Here is a 17,471-nt window from a genome sequence, read left to right on the forward strand (position 1 = left end):
CGGCATGCCCGGTCGGTAATTCAGCCATGATATCTACAAGTTTAGATAGCTGGCTAGCTAGACTACCTCTACCTAGACTAACCAATCAAAATATGGGCTAATTGAGTAACTGTCAGTGAGTGACACATAGGGGTGCCACTATGGTTTTAGAGGTGGGGGGGACATAGCCTCGCGGGTGGTCATCTAAAGTTAATTTCCTACATTTTTACACAATCCAATATGCCGTCTCTATTTAGGACAAATAATAGTCATACTGTATTCCATACAGTATATGGCATCCAGACCTTCTCTTGTAATAAATAAAATATAGTGATACATACCTTGACATTGGGAGGATAACCAGCCTTCCAATTAATGGCAATGCATTTCTTAGCCGCTATAAATGCTAAGTTATCCTCCCATAATGTCCAGTTATGTATCACTATATTTTATTTACTACAAGATTAAGGGTATACTGGGCAACTTTCATAAGGTCTGGATGCCATATACTGTATGGAGTCTGCAGTATCAACATTTTCAAGCAAACAAAAACATGAAGGGAGAATCTGTAGACATGCTGAGACAAAATAACATACTATTTTCCAGAATTCAGCCAGCCTTCACAAGACCATAACATATGCAAATGTGTTTTATATGTTTTGTGTCATAGGAAAAAGCCTCTATCAACCATTGATACAGTTTGGAAATCAACTTTGGAGGTTTGTCAGACTGCCTTAAAATATAATCTGGCTTGTCCAGTGTTTGCACAGAGAGAATAAAGTGTTGTATCTGCAATTCACCTCACCTCCGTCACAGACGGGTCTTCCCTGGCTGCAAGATGGAACTTTGTATCATTCACTGATATTGTTAATATACTGCAAAGTTCAACTGAGCTCAGTAGACTGGTCTTCCCTGGCTGTCTAACCCTGCTGGAACCCCTCTCACCATCTGTTCTTGCAAAGATCCCAGGCAGACCTCCACTGTGCACCATGACAGTGAAGCCTGTAACATTAGAGCTGTTTATTACTGTGCCAGTCTGAAAAGTGGGGAATTAGCTAGGTAAACTAACAGATCAATAACAACACATTGTCATACAGACTAATAAAGCTCACATTGCACTGAAAAAAAACTCAGAATATCAATATTCAATTGTTTGAATGACGATTTCATAGATGGATTCAGGTCTAGTGTGATTGAGGCAAAAATAATAGCTAACGTTAGCCAACTTTTGGCCAGCTCTCTCTCTCTAACGATACATCAACTGTCAAAAGCTAGCCAGTTTCATTTACTTCTGAAGCGGGATAAAACAAAGGCTACAAAACATTTCCATACAAACAACAGCTGTTAGATAGTAAAAATAGGCTAGAGCTGACCTGGTTGTGGTAGCTACCAGCTAGCGTAGCTTATTCACTCACCTCAGTCGAGAGGGGATGAAACATTAGCTAACGTTACAAGTCAGTTACAATACTAGCTCAGCACTGGGAATAAACACTAGTTTCGTTATTATTTCATAGTTTTGATGTCTTCACTATTATTCTACAATGTAGAAAATAGTAAAATAAAGAAAACCCTTGAATGAGTAGGTGCGTCCAAACGTTTGACTGGTACAATGTGTGTGTGTGTGTGTGTGTGTGTGTGTGTGTGTATGTGTGTGTGTGTGTGTGTGTGTGTGTGTGTGTGTGTGTGTGTGTGTGTGTGTGTGTGTATATATAGTGCTTTTGGAAAGTATTCAGACCCATTGACTTTTTCCACATTTTTGAAAGTTACAGCCTTATTCTAAAATTGATTAAATAAATACAAATCCTTAGCAATCTACACACAATACCCCATAATGAAAAAAATGAAAACAGCTTTTTTGAATTTTTGCATATTTATTAAAAATGAAAAACAGAAATACCTTATTTACATAAGTATTCAGACCCTTTGCTATGACACTCGAAATTGAGCTCAGGTGCATCCTGTTACCATTGTTGATTGAACATGATTTGGAAAGACACACACCTGTCTATATTTGGTCCCAGAGTTGACTGTGCAAGTCAGAGCAAAAACTAAGCCATGAGGTCGAAGGAATTGTCCGTAGAGCTCCGAAACAGGATTGTGTCGAGGCACAGATCTGGGAAGGGTACCAAAACATTTCTGCAGCATTGAACGTCCCCAAGAACACAGTGGGCTCCATAATTCTTAAATGGAAGAAGTTTGGAACCACCAAGACTCTTCCAAGAGCTGGCCGCATGGCCAACCTGAGCAATCGGGGGAGAGGGACCTTTGTCAGGGAGGTGACCAAGATCCCGATGGTCACTCTGACAGAGCTCTGGAGTTGTTCTTTGGAGATGGGAGAACCTTCCAGAAGGACAACAATCTCTGCAGCACTCCACCAATCAGGCCTTTATGGTAGAGTGGTCAGACGGAAGCCACTCCTCAGTAAAAGGCACATGACAGCCCTCTTGGAGTTTGCCAAAAGGCACCTAAAGACTCTCAGACCATAAGAAACAAGATTCTCTGGTCTGATGAAACCAAGATTGAACTCTTTGGCCTGAATGCCAAGTGTCATGTCTGGAAGAAACCTGGCACCATCCCTACGGTGAAGCATGGTGGTGGCAGCATCATGCTGTGGTGATGTGTTTCAACAGCAGGGACTGGGAGACTAGTCAGGATGACGTAAAGATGAACAGAGCAAAGTATAGAGACATTGTTGATGAAAACCTGCTCCAGAGCGTTCAGGACCTTAGACTGGGGCGGAAGTTCACCTTCCAACCGGACAATGACCCTAAGCACACAGCCAAGACAACGAAGGAGTGGCTTCGGGACAAGTCTCTGAATGTCCTTGAGTGGCCCAGTCAGAGCCCGGACATGAACCCGATCGAACATTTCTGAAGGGACCTGAAAATAGCTGTGCAGCAACGCTCCCCATCCAACCTGACAGAGCTTGAGAGGATCTGCAGAGAAGAATGAGAGAAACTCCCCAAATACAGGTAAGACACGCTTGTAGCGTCATACCCCTGAAGACGCGATGCTGTAAATGCTGCCAAAGGTTCTTCAACAAAGTAATGAGTAAAGTAAATCACCAATCACTCCAAGTGGCAGTATGCACCCTTTCAGTTTGTTTACCAACTGATAAAAGTAGTTCAAGAAGAAAATGGACAACTTCAAAATGGAGATGGCCTCAATGGCGCTGCCCGTGCTCTCACAGATGCCACAATGGGACAGATACAAAGATGAGTTGTCTATCTAAGTCTATGCTCGGACCCATGACATCCGGTTTCCACTAGATATCACAGCCAAATAGTCAAAATTGGCTATCGTAAAATATAATGCAAACAATAATTTGCTTTTTGGTCTTCATTTAAGGTTAGGGTTATGCATAAGGTTAGCAGTGTGGTTAAAGTAATGGTTAAGGTTAGGTTTAAAATCACATTTTAAGAAGAGAAATTGTAGAAATAGGTACAGTGTCTTTTTTGTGGCTATGGTAACTTGTGACAACCATGACAAGCTTATTTCTCTCAAATTTCGCATTTACATCCCTATTAGTGAGCATGTATCTTTTGCCAAGATCATCCATCCCCCTGACAGGTGTGGCATATCAAGAAGCTGATTAAACAGCATGATTACACAGGTGCACCTTATGCTGAGGACAATAAAAGGCCGCTCTAAAATGTTTAGTTTTGTCAAACAGCACAAAGCCACATATGTCTCAATTTTTGAGGGAATGTGCAATGGGCATGCTGACTGCAGGAATGTCCACCAGAGCTGTTGCCTGAGAATTGAATGTTTATTACTCTACCATAAGCAGCCTCCAATGTTGTTTTAGAGAATTTGACGGTACGTCCACCCGGCCTCACAACCGCAGACCACGTGTATGGCGTTGTGTGGGTGAGCGGTTTACTGATGTCAACATTGTGAACAGAGTGTCCCATGGTGGCTGTGGGTTTATAGTCCTGTGTAATTCAGTTGATAGAGTATGCCAGGGTTGTGGGTTTGATTCCCACAGGGGACCAGTACAAAAAAAAGTATTCAAATGTATGCACTCACCACTGTAAGACGCTCTGGATAAGAGTGTCTGCTAAATGATGTCAAACATATATAATGGTATGGGCAAGCATAAGCTACGAACACGATTGCATTTTATCGATGGCAATTTGAATGCACAGAGATACCGTGACGAGATCCTGAAGCCCATTGTCGTGCCATTCATCTGCCGCCATCACCTCATGTTTCAGCATGAAAGTGCACGGCCCCATGTTGCAAGGATCTGAACACAATTCCTGGACGCTGAAAATGTCCCAGTTCTTCCATGGCCTGCATACTCACCAGACATGTCACCCATTTAGAATGTTTGGGATACATGGATCAACGTGTACGACAGCGTGTTCTAGTTCCCGTCATTATCCAGCAACTTCACACAGCCATTGAAGAGGAGTGGGACAACATTTCACAGGCCACAATCAACAGCCTGATCAACTACATGTGAAGGAGATGTGTCATGCTGCATGAGGCAAATGGTGGTCACACCAGAAACTGACTGGTTTTCTGATCCACGCCCCTACCTTTTTTTTAAAGGTATCTGTAACCAACAGAGGCATATTTATATTCCCAGTCATGTGATATCCATAGATTGGGGCATAATTTATTTATTTCAGTTGACTGATTTCCTTATATGAACCGTAACACAGTAAAATCTTTGAAATTGTTGCATGTTGCGTTTATATTTTTGTTCAGTATAAATTGTAAAGGATAAGTTGCTTTGTCAAAACAAATGGCTAATTGAGAAGTCAGTCAAATTTCACCAAACATTTTTAAAATTCCAATGCTACTTTGTTCTATCAAACTATCAAATTATATAACTCACAGATGATTGACAACCATGCCAAATAGGCCTATATGCCTACTACAGCATTTCCCCAATGGTTTGCCCTGTGGACATTGTGCTTTTAATTTGAAGTGCCTTTGTTTTTGCACTGAAAATAGTTTGAAAGCTTTAACAGTAAACAACCTGCATGTACTGCCAAAGGAACAAAGCATTACATGATTCTCAGAGTCTTACAAGGCATTTAGACCTCTTATCTCATCTCCCTTCATTTTCCCATGACAAAGTTCATAATCATACTGCACACAACCGGAACGCAGTACGACTAACACACACCTTGTTATTATTCCAGAGTACATTCAAATAGCTGTGCAGCAACGCTCCCCATCCTACCTGACAGAGCTTGAGAGAATCTGCAGAGAAGAATGGGAGAAACTCCCCAAATACAGGTGTGCTAAGCTTGTAGCGTCATACCCAAGAAGACTCGATGCTGTAAACACTGCCAATGGTGCTTCAACTATGTACTGAGTAAAGGGTCTGAATACTTATGTAAATTTATTATTTCCATTTTTTATTATGAGGTATTGTGTGTAGATTGATGAAATTGTTTTTTCCCTCATCAATCTTAGAATACGGTTGTAACGTAACAAAATGTGGAAAAAGTCAAGGGGTCTGAATACTTTCCGAAGGCACTGTATATATATATATATATATATATATATATATATACTGTACCTTGCCAGTTACATCAGCCAACTAAATAGTAGCCAGTTTCTGCTCTGCTTGCTTTTGAAACTCTGTGAAAGAGCGGAACACATACACACTGCACTATGCTCAACCCTCCTCTGCTAGTCCAGGCAGCCTTCCAGAAGCGTTGCCTTCACACAACCTGTCAGACCGCTCTGGGATCCAGCTGGCTGAATACTACAAACAGCCTACCTGACTGCTCAGAGGCGTCCACATGGTCTTAAAGCACACCTCTGCCGCTTTTTGTATTTTACATTTTACATTTACGTCATTTAGCAGACGCTCTTATTCAGAGCTACTTACAAATTGGTGCATTCTTGTATCAGATTGCAATGATAAAGCTGGGGGGGACAAAAATGCAATTTCAGGATGAACCCCCCCCCCGTTCCCCAGTGAAAGTTGCACCCCTGGTGACACATAACAAGTGGAAAACAGTAAGTGCATGTAGATGTTTTTTATTCCAAAAAAATACAGAGGTCTGGACCTCAGTGTCCACATATGTAGCTACAGCCCTGGGTGGGGGAGTTTCTCAATTCGAAAAAAAGTCTGTTCTCGAATCCTCCATCTCCTCCATGACCCAGAAATAGATAAGTGGTCAAGTGATCGAGGAGAGTGTCAATTCAATAGTAGTCGACTGAAGAGTCTGCTCCCCTCCTTGATTGCCTACTTCGGCAGAGGATGCACAAGAGTATCTTCGTGCCGACAATTGTGGAAGTGTTTAAAATCAGATGTTATTTTCTCGAAGGATAAAATCCATACATTTAAAAATAATAAGCTACTTATCATTTTATCTATACAATGCATTGCACAACTAGCTCAATTTGTTTTGATCACCTTACACATTTATTTTGTGATTCCAGTCCTGTAAACGTAATTTGCCTAATGACATGAGTGGAGAAGAAGATTCTCACTTCAAACAAGTGCATTTGTTTCCATGATTCCTCTTCTTGCCTCCGCTCCTCAATTACCTTTGACTTTTTTCAAAAAGAGACAAGGAAAGGAAAAAGGAGGGGAGGCGAGCAAAACCAATTGAGATTCTCCCTGGGTCTTCCTATGGATTAAGGAATGATCCCATCATTCTGTCCAGGTCATCAGGAGGAATCAGCCAATGAACTATACTTGTGAGCAAACATACCATAACTGCAGGTGGCAGTAAATCGCCAAAATCGCCAAATTTGGTTCATACCTGTTCAACCACAAATCCTTTCAGTTTGTTTACCAACTCATAAAAGTAGTGGAAAAAGAAAATGGATTACTTCAAAATGAAAATGGCTTCAATAGCGCTGCCCGTGCTCTCACAGATGCCACAATGGGACAGATACAATGAGATATCTGATACAGATACAATGAGATAGATGAGATAGATGAGTTGTCTATCTATGTCTATGCTCGAACCCATGACATCCGGTTTCCACTAGATATCACAGCCACATAGTCAAAATTGGCTATCGTAAAATATAATGTAAACAATAATTTGCTTTTTGGTCTTCATTTAAGGTTAGGGTTAGGCATAAGGTTAGCAGTGTGGTTAAAGAAATGGTTAAGGTTAGGTTTAAAATCACATTTTAAGAAGAGAAATTATAGAAATAGGTACAGTTTTATTTTTTTGTGGCTGTGGTAACTTATGACGACAATGACATCTGCCATTATAGATTTCCCGCCATCTTGGAATTTTAGAAAAACCGAATTCTTCTGCTCATGAAACGCATGGTGATTTGGTATGTTCATTCTTAGCAAAGATTTTGGAATGCTTTGCCTGTTCCTCTCTGGCTGTTGGCCTACTTGTCCAAAATACACTGAACAAAAATATAAACGCAACATGTAAAGTGTTGGTCCTATGTTTCATGATCTGAAATAAAAGATCCCAGAATTTTTCTATGTGCCCAAAAAGCTTATTTCTCTCAAATTTGGCATTTACATCCCTATTAGTGAGCATGTCTCTTTTGCCAAGATAATCCATCCCCCTGACAGGTGTGGCATATCAAAAAGCTGATTAAACAGCATGATTACACAGGTGCACCTTATGCTGAGGACAATAAAAGGCCGCTTTAAAATGTCACACAGCACAATGCCACAGATGTCAAAATTTTTGAGGGAATGTGCAATTGACTGCAGTGTCACAGTATCCAACGAAGGTGGCGCCCCTCCTCGGTCGGGCAGCGCTCGGCGGTCGTCGTCGCCGGCCTATTAGCTACCACCGATCTATGTTTCTGTGTCTTTTGGTTTTGTCTGTCAATCCTGCACCTGTTTTGTGTCTGTCATTAGTGGGGGGTTATTTAGTGTGTATTTTCAGTTTGGGTTCTCGTGCGGGATTGTTTATTGTCCACTCAGGACAGTTGTGTGTGTGGCCTGTTTCCCTGGCCTGTGTCAGCTTTTTTGCCGGGCTGCGCCCCGTGCGCTTTTTCCTCGTGTTTATTTTGGGAATGTGTTTTCCCTGGCGGACTTTATTGAGCGCCCTATGCCTTTCGGCTATTGTGTTTTTTCCCGTTGCATTAAAACACTGTTGCTCTGGCCCTCTGTCTCCTGCGCCTGATTCCGCATCTCCACTGGTCCTAGAATTCCGTGACATGCAGACTGCAGGAATGTCCACCAGAGCTGTTGCCTGAGAATTGAATGTTTATTGCTCTACCATAAGCAGCCTTCAATGTTGTTTTAGAGAATTTGACAGTACGTCCAACCGGCCTCACAACCGCAGACCACGTGTATGGCGTTGTGTGGGTGAGTGGTTTGCTGATGTCAACATTGTGAACAGAGTGCCCCATGGTGGCTGTGGGTTTATAGTCCTGTGTAATTCAGTTGATAGAGTATGCCAGGGTTGTGGGTTTGATTCCCACAGGGGACCAGTACAAAAAAAAGTATTCAAATGTATGCACTCACTACTGTAAGGCGCTCTGGATAAGAGTGTCTGCTAAATGATGTCAAACATATATAATGGTATGGGCAAGCATAAGCTACGAACACAATTGCATTTTATCGATGGCAATTTGAATGCACAGAGATACTGTGACGAGATCCTGAAGCCCATTGTCGTGCCATTCATCTGCCGCCATCCCCTCATGTGTCAGCATGATAATATACGGCCCCATGTCGCAAGGATTTGTATACAGTTCCTGGACGCTGAAAATGTCCCAGTTCTTCCATGGCCTGCATACTCACCAGACATGTCACCCATTTAGAATGTTTGGGATACATGGATCGACGTGTACGACAGCGTGTTCCAGTTCCCGTCATTATCCAGCAACTTCGCACAGCCACTGAAGAGGAGTGGGAAAACATTCTACAGGCCACAATCAACAGCCTGACCAACTACTTGCGAAGGGAATGTGTCACGCTGCATGAGGTGCATGAGGTACACACCAGATACTGACTGGTTTTCTGATCCACGCCCTTACCTATTTTTAAGGTATCTGTAACCAACAAATGCATATTTATATTCCCAGTCATGTGATATCCATAGATTAGGGCCTAATTTATTTATATCAGTTGACTGATTTCCTTATATGAACCGTAACACAGCAAAATCTTTGAAATTGCTACATGTTGCATTTATATTTTTGTTCAGTATAAATTGTAAAGGATTAGTTGCTTTGTCAAAACAAATGGCCAATTGACAAGTCAATCAAATTTCACCAAATGTTTTTAAAATTCCAATATTACTTTGTTCTATCAAACTATCAAATTATCCAACCAACAGATGATTGACAACCATACCAAATAGGCCTATACAGCATTCCCCAATGGTTTGCTCTGTGGACATTGTGCTTTTATTTTGAATTGTCTTTGTTTTGCACTGAAAATAGTTTGAAAGCTTTAACAGTAAACAACCTCCATGTACTGCCAAAGGAACAAAGCATTGAATGATTATCTCCCTTCATCTTCCCATGACAAAGCTTATGATCATACTGCACACAACCCAGAACACAGTATGACTTACACACACCTTGTTATTGCTGAAGAGTACATTCAACTGTACACAATGCAAGGATAAGGTGTTCTGATAATATATACTGGCATTACTGGGAGATTTCAGTTAAATAGCCCGGGAGTAGATGTGAGATTTTTACAATTTTGTTGTGTTCAGCATTATTCATGTGATGTTTCCAGAATCTTCATTGTCATGAATAGCCTTCAGTCTTTTAAATCTTTCTCTTTTCAGCTTTTTTAAGAATCCATTCGACCAATTGTTCCATATTTTTCCTCTGGGGCACCCTCAGGCTGAAGTGATTCACATGCGTGCCTAGGGCCTTTGTGTTGATTGCTGCCTTACCACAGAGGACAACTCTCCCTCTTTCTCAACTGGCAGGGTCAGTCTAGCGATCAACACCTCTGAATTACTCTGTGGGAAAGGAAACACCCTTTTGTTTACCTGTGCTTAATGTCGTAGACTTCTGACTTACACATGGTGGGAAAACATAGAGGAAGGAAGACAAAATCCTGAGTCACTTTACCATAGTTCTACACTGTCCAAATTTTTTTTTATTGTCACATACAGTACTCCGGATAGGTGATGTGAAATGTTTTGTTTTACAGGCTCAGCCATATTAGTATGGCGCCACTGGAGCAAATTAGGGTTAAGTCCATTGCTGAAGGGCACATGGACCGATTATTTTTTTGGCGGGGTGGATCAGTTTTAATATTGCAAATAGATTGTAGCTTCTATTAATGTAATTGTCTGCATCATTTCCAATCCCCCATATAGATTCTTTTATAAATACAGTATATATATTTCAAAATATTGTCATCAATCTACACACAATACCCCATAATGACAAAGAAACTCTTTCTTTTCTGGTTAGAGTCAGTTTGTGCTGTTCTGTGAAGGGAGTAGTACACAGCGTTGTATGAGATCTTTAGTTTCTGGGTAATTTCTCGCATGGAATGGCCTTCCTTTCTCAGAACAAGAATAGAATGACAAGTTTCAGAAGAAAGGTCTTTGTTTCTGTCTATTTTGAGCCTGTAATCGAACCCATAAATTCTGATGCTCCAGATACTCAACTAGTCTAAAGAAGGTTATTGCTTCTTAATCAGAACAACAGTTTTCAGCTGTGCTAACATAATTGCAAAAGGGATTTCTAATGATCAATTAGCCTTTAAAATGATAAACTTGGATTAGCTATCACAACGTGCCATTGGAACACAGGAGTGATGGTTGCTGATAATGGGCCTCCTTACGCCTATGTAGATATTCCACAAAAAAATCTGCTGTTTCCAGCTACAACAGTTATTTACAACATTAACAATGTCTACACTGTATTTCTGATCAATTTGATGTTATTTTAATGGGCAACAATTTTGCTTTTCTTTCAAAAACAAGGACATTTCCATGTGACCCCAAACTTTTGAACGGTATTGTATATAAATTAGCAAAATGTTCTAAAAACCTGTTTTCGCTTTGTCATTATGGGGTGTATTGTGTGTAGATTGATGAGGGAAAAAAATATTTGATCAATTTTAGAATAAGGCTTTAATGTAAGAAAATTTGGGAAAAGTCAAGGGGTCTGAATATTTTCCGAATGCACTGTACATTTTACGGACACAGAATATTTTACATTAGTTATCTTTTTTGTTGTTGTTATTTATAGTCCCAACCTTCAGCTCCCCTCTACCCCTCCCATCTGTCTCCGAACACCATCCAGTTTTGAGTTCTATTTGCCATGCATTTTCTGTTTTGTGTTGTTTCACAAAAGTTCTGAACCTTTCTATTCTCATAGATTCTACAGATTGTAAATTAAAGATACATTTTTTTGCTAAGAGTATTATTATTATTGATCGATTGACTATGACTTTTCAGATCACCCAGCAGTGCTATTTGCAAAGTTAACTCCAGGTAAATGTTGCAATTCTTCAGCCATTCCTGAACCTGTGACCAAAAACAAGCTAAAAATGGATAGTACCAAAACAAATGATCTAATGATTCTCTCTTCGCAGCTAAATCTGCAGAGCTGGGATGGTTGTATCCCCCATATATATAACATTATATTGGTTGCAATAATTTTGTATTATAATTTAAATTGAAAGTTTTGAATCCAGCGTCGTTTTGTGTATCAGTTCGTAAACCATCTCTTCCCAACTATTTTGCAATCTGTGTGGCACAGCTGTCAATTTTTTGGTCCTTAAATTAAACTGGTACACTTTTTTATTAATCACAATTTCCTTTAACCAATTTTAGTCTTTAATGCAAAACCAACAAACAAGTTCCTTACTTTTAGGTAATGCTGCAATTAGTTGGTTGTCATTTTGGATAGAGCAGACATTTCCATATATTTTTGTTGGCTGCATGTATGACATAACTCCACCAGGCATATTTATGATATAATACCATTCCAAATAAAATTGAATCTTTTTTGCTTTTATAATTTAAAAATCAAGTCGTTAGGTGTTGGCAGGGCCATAAGCAAATAGGTAAACTGGGATATGACTAAAGAGTTATTCAGGGTAATTTTTCCACAAATTAACAGGTATTTTCCTTTCCATGGTAGCAAGATCTTATCTATTTTTACTAACTTTCTATAAAATGTTAGTGTAGTGAGATCATTTCTTTCTTTCGGGATATGAATACCGAGTATGTCAACTTCAGCGTCAGACCATTTTATTGGTAAACTACACAGTAATGTAACATTTTTTGTTTTTAGTGATCCAATACGTAATTTAGTACACAATAACATAATTTGGTTGTTTTCCAGAGAGGTTAGAAAAATTATCTAGATCCTCTATGAGGCTATGGTGGGATCCAAATGGTGTATTTAAAAGAAAACATGAATCATCAGCGTACAATGACACCTTTGTTTTTATGCCCTGGATTTCTAGCACGTTGATATTTTTGTTGGTCAACCTAATTTTACTCCTCTTGACAGTTTAATACTTTCTGAGAAGTAGCCATTATTTACTATTTTACACCTATACATAACTTTAACACATTGTATGAGATTCTCCAAAATTGAAATATTCCAGGCATTTAAATATAAATTCCAGTCGTACTTTATTAAAAGCCTTTTCAAAGTGAGCTATGAATACCAGGCCTGCTTTTGCAGATTTTTCATAGTGTTCTATTGTTTCCAGTCTTATATTATCTCCAATGTATCGTCCATGTAAAAAGGCTGTCTGATTTGGATGAATATTATCCAAATCATATATATTTAAAAAAATATATATTTTTAACTATTAAAATGATGTTTCTTTGTAGGACAAGGATTGTCCTGACTTTCAAGAATGTATGAATGGCTTCGCCTTGCTTTTCTGGTTGCCTGGCAAGTTTTACCATCCAATTATTTCAGATTTACAGGATTGCAAGTTTAACCATGGCACTGACCGTGGTGATACATTGACACATGAGAATTATTCAAATTAATTATGCGAGTAATGGTCGTGGAAACGCCTTAATGAGCAAATATTGATATAATAATCATCATATTGAAGTAAACTTGGGAGTCCCGTGATGATATGGTGTGGTCCTCCACTATGACCAGGGAAAGCGTTCAGTTTATTAGGCTACAGATGAAATAAATTATGATGAACAAAAATATTCTCGCTATTGTCCATAATTATGTCCTCATGTAGCCTACCAGCACGTGTAGGCTATCTGTGACCTGTTGGCTAGAGCACGTGCCAAGGCCAGAGTAGACACCTTTGCTATTTAACACAACAGTTTTTGGGGAGTGACAAACTATCTTAGAGTTGAAAATGCGATGGACACACATTTCACTTTCGATTTTTATTCGGGTACACTAAAATGTAAGTGAACAATTACATTTTGTGTACCACGTCATCCCGCACTGATTTGTATTGGCAACAAGTCCATTTGGTGGAACTACACTACTGTTGGGAAAATGCGCATATTTTCTTTATGCGGATTTCAGAATATAAACATGAAAATGTGTCGCCAATTGGATGGAAACCTAGCTACTGTAGGTCTTTGCGAAAAGTATTTTATTATTTGGAGGGGGGATGTGACGTCAATACGTGCAGCTGTTTTTTGTTATCGACAATAGTTAAATTGCAACGCAAAGTAACATGCAATTGTCGTATTTATTTTCTTTGCAACGTTCTAAAAATCGACAAGTAAATGGACACAGAGATAGCATAAATACAGATAGAGGGCTCTTTTCATTAAAGGAAGGGAAAGATTTTCAGGAGGTGCCTGCTGTAAAATTAGGAGTCTTGTCTGTCGTAGGCACTATAGCTTGGAGGGGGAAGTTGAGTGTAAGAGGACTTTTTCCTGAGGGAGGAGTTGTAGAACACTCCTTATTTGGAGAGCCTGGTCACATGGGGGCAGAATCTACGCGATAGAGATGAGAGAGACATAACAGGAGAGAACACATCGAACCGTGTCTTGAGATGTTGAGCGGAACGAGAGAAGTTGACTTTCTCAGGCTAGAGTCAATGCAGTGAGGGGATAAAATGCCCACCAACTTCACTGTGGTCCCTGTGGAGGATGGCGAGGCCGGGAAGTCAAGTCTCGAACGTGTGTTTAGGGAGGAAGATATTACTCCACGACGACCCTACTCAGGTGAGGGCACAATGTTGACGTTGTCAGGACAGGCTCAGACAAGCAAAGCAGCTTCTGTAGAACAGCTGAACATGTTCACTTTACGTTTACCTTGGTCCATGACTTACATCATTATGATATAGCTTTGTTTGTTAATTTTTTTCTGGTCTAAGGGGATGAAATATATTTTTAAGACGAGTGAACCTTTTGCAACTCCTGAGAAACAAAAACAAGCGAGGGCTTCCTGAGATTTTCCTTGCCTCCATTTCTCTCTATCTAAATTCAATGTCAATCTCGCTCTTTGGGTTTTATGGCGAAGTTGACTTAAATGCTGTATTGCTGCCACCAACTGAACGGGGATGCAAAGAAATGTACAAGAGAAAAGTGCAGTTCCGTTTATCACCATTGCTATAAATGTCACGAAGGCCACTTTCTTCAAATTAAGAATGTCTGAATCTTGCTGGTGACATGTCGGCCTTGATGCATGTGTCTGTTTAGCTCCACTGTTATACACTGACATCGGATCTTCTGTTTTTTCTACCCTTTTTACTGCCTCCACAAAGGAGACAGAAGCTGTGCTTACACCTTGCGTTAACATGTGGTTGTCATCTGATCAAGATTATCCAGATTTGTTGAGTCTACACATGGTAATAAAATGACTCTTAACTGCCCACTGATTCTGTATTGTGACCAGATTCCCTTGTCCTTCCCTGTATGCAAGTTAATCCAACCTGTCTTGGATCTCCCTTTATGACAAGCTGTATAAATTGACAGAAAACGTCACACTTTTGTAGTCAGTAGTTTTACAATCTCATCATTAGTCTATATTTGATATCTAATGATTTAAGACTGAGTGTGACATCCTTGACCTGTACACAACCATAAATATGATTCCATATATCCTCCTCCTAAAGAGTAAACCAGATTTTTAGGCCTGTGTGTGTGCATTGGTTGTTCAGGCAGGTCTTAGTGGCAATATGTAACTTTATGGGCAACCCTACCAAATTCACATACTAATGTGAGTTATAGATCTATCATTCTACTTGAATGCAAGTCTAAGAAGTGGTAGATCTGTTCTATTTGCACTATTTCTATGCTTTCCTTAAGTTTTTGTTTTTGAGTCTTTTACTTCCGGTTTTGTACACCAGAAAATACAACATTTTTGGTTATGTAAAATATATTTCAGTGGTTTAGATGGTACAGTGATTCTCTACACTGTGCTATCTTATTTTGTCACATAAACTGAAATTAGGCAAACTGTTAGTTTTAGCATCCAGGAAATGGCGGAGCTATTTCTGCATAGTGCAACTTTAACCACACGATTCTTCCAGCTTACATCAACCACTCCAGGAATTTTCTTTTAATATCATTTTTTCTGCTCCTCAGACACACAAAAAATTTGAACAAGCCCACATCTCGTGATTTTTACTTTACCCAAAGCTTTCTCCACCACTTTGGTTGTCTTCAATGAGTTAACCACATCGGGCGTACATAATCCCAGAGAACATACTCCTACCAGATATGATTAGCAACACTAGCCATTGCCTTTCCCACGTCAATTTTGCTTATTTTTCCATTTCTTTGGACAAAAGTCTATTCTTAATTTCCACCGCCAACCGATTTCAAGCTATATCTCAGCTTCCGCCAATGTCTTCTTGCTCATGCCTCTCTCGGTACCCTTGCTGCACCAGGCCATGGGTCTTGTCTCTTTCTGTCTCTCTCTTTCACTCAACTCATTCAGTAGCTTGCCCTCAGTGTGACACAATATTTCTCCCTGTTGCTCTCCCTCCCTTCATGTGTTAGGACCATGATTCATGTGAAATCAATATGGATCGTATTACCTTTTAAAGGTTTCTCAGCTTTGCGTTTCACAGTGGCAGTCACTGCAATAATGCCTTTCCTCTGTCAAGTATTAACTTGCTGTGAATCAGTGAACTCCATTGTTCTGTACCTGTTGGAAGGGAGATGTAGGTAACTCCCCAAATAAAGGAAACACCAACAGTGTCTTAATAGGGCGTTGGGCCACCACAAGCCGCAGGCACAGCTTCAATTAACCTTTTGCATGGCATAGATTCTACAAGTGTCTGGAACTCTGTTGGAGGGAAATTCCATCATTTGGTGTTTTGTTGATGGTGATGGAAAACACTGTCTTAAGCCACTCTTGCACAAGGTTGATGTACACTCACTGGACTACCCTCACACTCCAACACACAAACACACACACAACGCACATGCATATTGACACCACACACACACAAATTCCTTCACACTTCACATATGCTGCTGCTACTCTCTTTTATTATCTATGCAGTCACTTTACCTACATATTACCTCAATTACCACGAATAACCCCTGTACGTACCCCTGCACATAGACTCGGTACCGGTACCTCCTGTTTATAGCTTCGTTATTATTATTTTGTGTTACTATTTTTCCTACAGTTTAGCAAATTTTCCTGACTTTTTAAAGACTCTGCATTGTTGGTTAAGGGCTCATAAGTATGCATTTCACTACACCTGTTGTATTTGGCGCATGTGACAAATACCATTTTATTTGAATTGCTTAATCAACTAAGGAACCACACCTGTGTGGAAACACCTGCTTTCAATACACTTTTTGTCCCTAATTTAGTCAACTGTTTCCTTTATTTTGGAAGTTAAAATGGGTTAGGGCAGAGAGCAAGAGGTGACGCGAGAGGATTCACTCAGTCTAAAATCTGTCCCATGAGATAAGCTCCATACCTATTTTGTATGGTCTATGGGCGATTGTCAAATTACCTGAGGCTTATTTTATCTAATATATGTTTAGGCTGTTAGAAATGTACTGATATAAGTGGATGCATGTGGCTTTCCGGCAGTTTTGAGAAAAACGACTTAGTTGTGCCTGTTGTTCACACACGTATCGACCGATTATGATTTTTCAACGCTGATACCGATTTATTGGAGGACCAAAAAAAGCCGATACCGATTAATCAGCTGTTGTTTTTTTTTTTTTTATATATATCTATATATTTTTTATTTATTTATAATTTTTATTTTGAAATTTTAAATATATTTTTATGTATTTATTTGTAATACTGACAATTACAACAATACTGAATGAACACTTATTTTAACTTAATATAATACATCAATAAAATCTATTTAGCCTCAAATAAATAATGAAACATATTCAATTTGGTTTAAATAATGCAAAAACAAAGTGTTGGAGAAGAAAGTAAAAGTGCAATATGTGCCATGTAAAAAAGCTAACTTAGTTCCTTGCTCAGAACATATGAAAGCTGGTGGTTCCTTTTAACATGAGTCTTCAATATTCCCAGGTAAGAAGTTTTAGGTTGTAGTTATTATAGGAATTATAGGACTATTTCTCTCTATACAATTTGTATTTCATATGCCTTTTTGACTATTGGATGTTCTTATAGGCACTTTAGTATTGCCAGTGTAACAGTATAGCTTC

The 17,471-nt window shown here is 39.5% G+C and overlaps 1 protein-coding gene across 2 annotated transcripts in view; it reads left to right on the forward strand.

The window, feature by feature from the left end:
- The first annotated feature begins 13,481 nt into the window (after positions 1–13,481).
- LOC115169691 (solute carrier family 12 member 7) overlaps positions 13,482–17,471 on the forward strand; it is an 85,382-nt gene continuing 81,392 nt past the window's right edge. Inside the window, exon 1 of one of the 2 annotated variants that reach the window (XM_029725581.1) lies at positions 13,482–14,036. In XM_029725581.1, the coding sequence (XP_029581441.1) occupies positions 13,928–14,036 (109 nt within the window). In that variant the 5' untranslated portion in view covers positions 13,482–13,927. The remainder of the gene's footprint in view (positions 14,037–17,471) is intronic. The other variant, XM_029725580.1, reaches the window with a different exon arrangement.

This window comes from Salmo trutta, chromosome 31, assembly GCF_901001165.1.
Source record: "Salmo trutta chromosome 31, fSalTru1.1, whole genome shotgun sequence".
In the NCBI taxonomy this organism is placed as follows: domain Eukaryota; kingdom Metazoa; phylum Chordata; class Actinopteri; order Salmoniformes; family Salmonidae; genus Salmo; species Salmo trutta.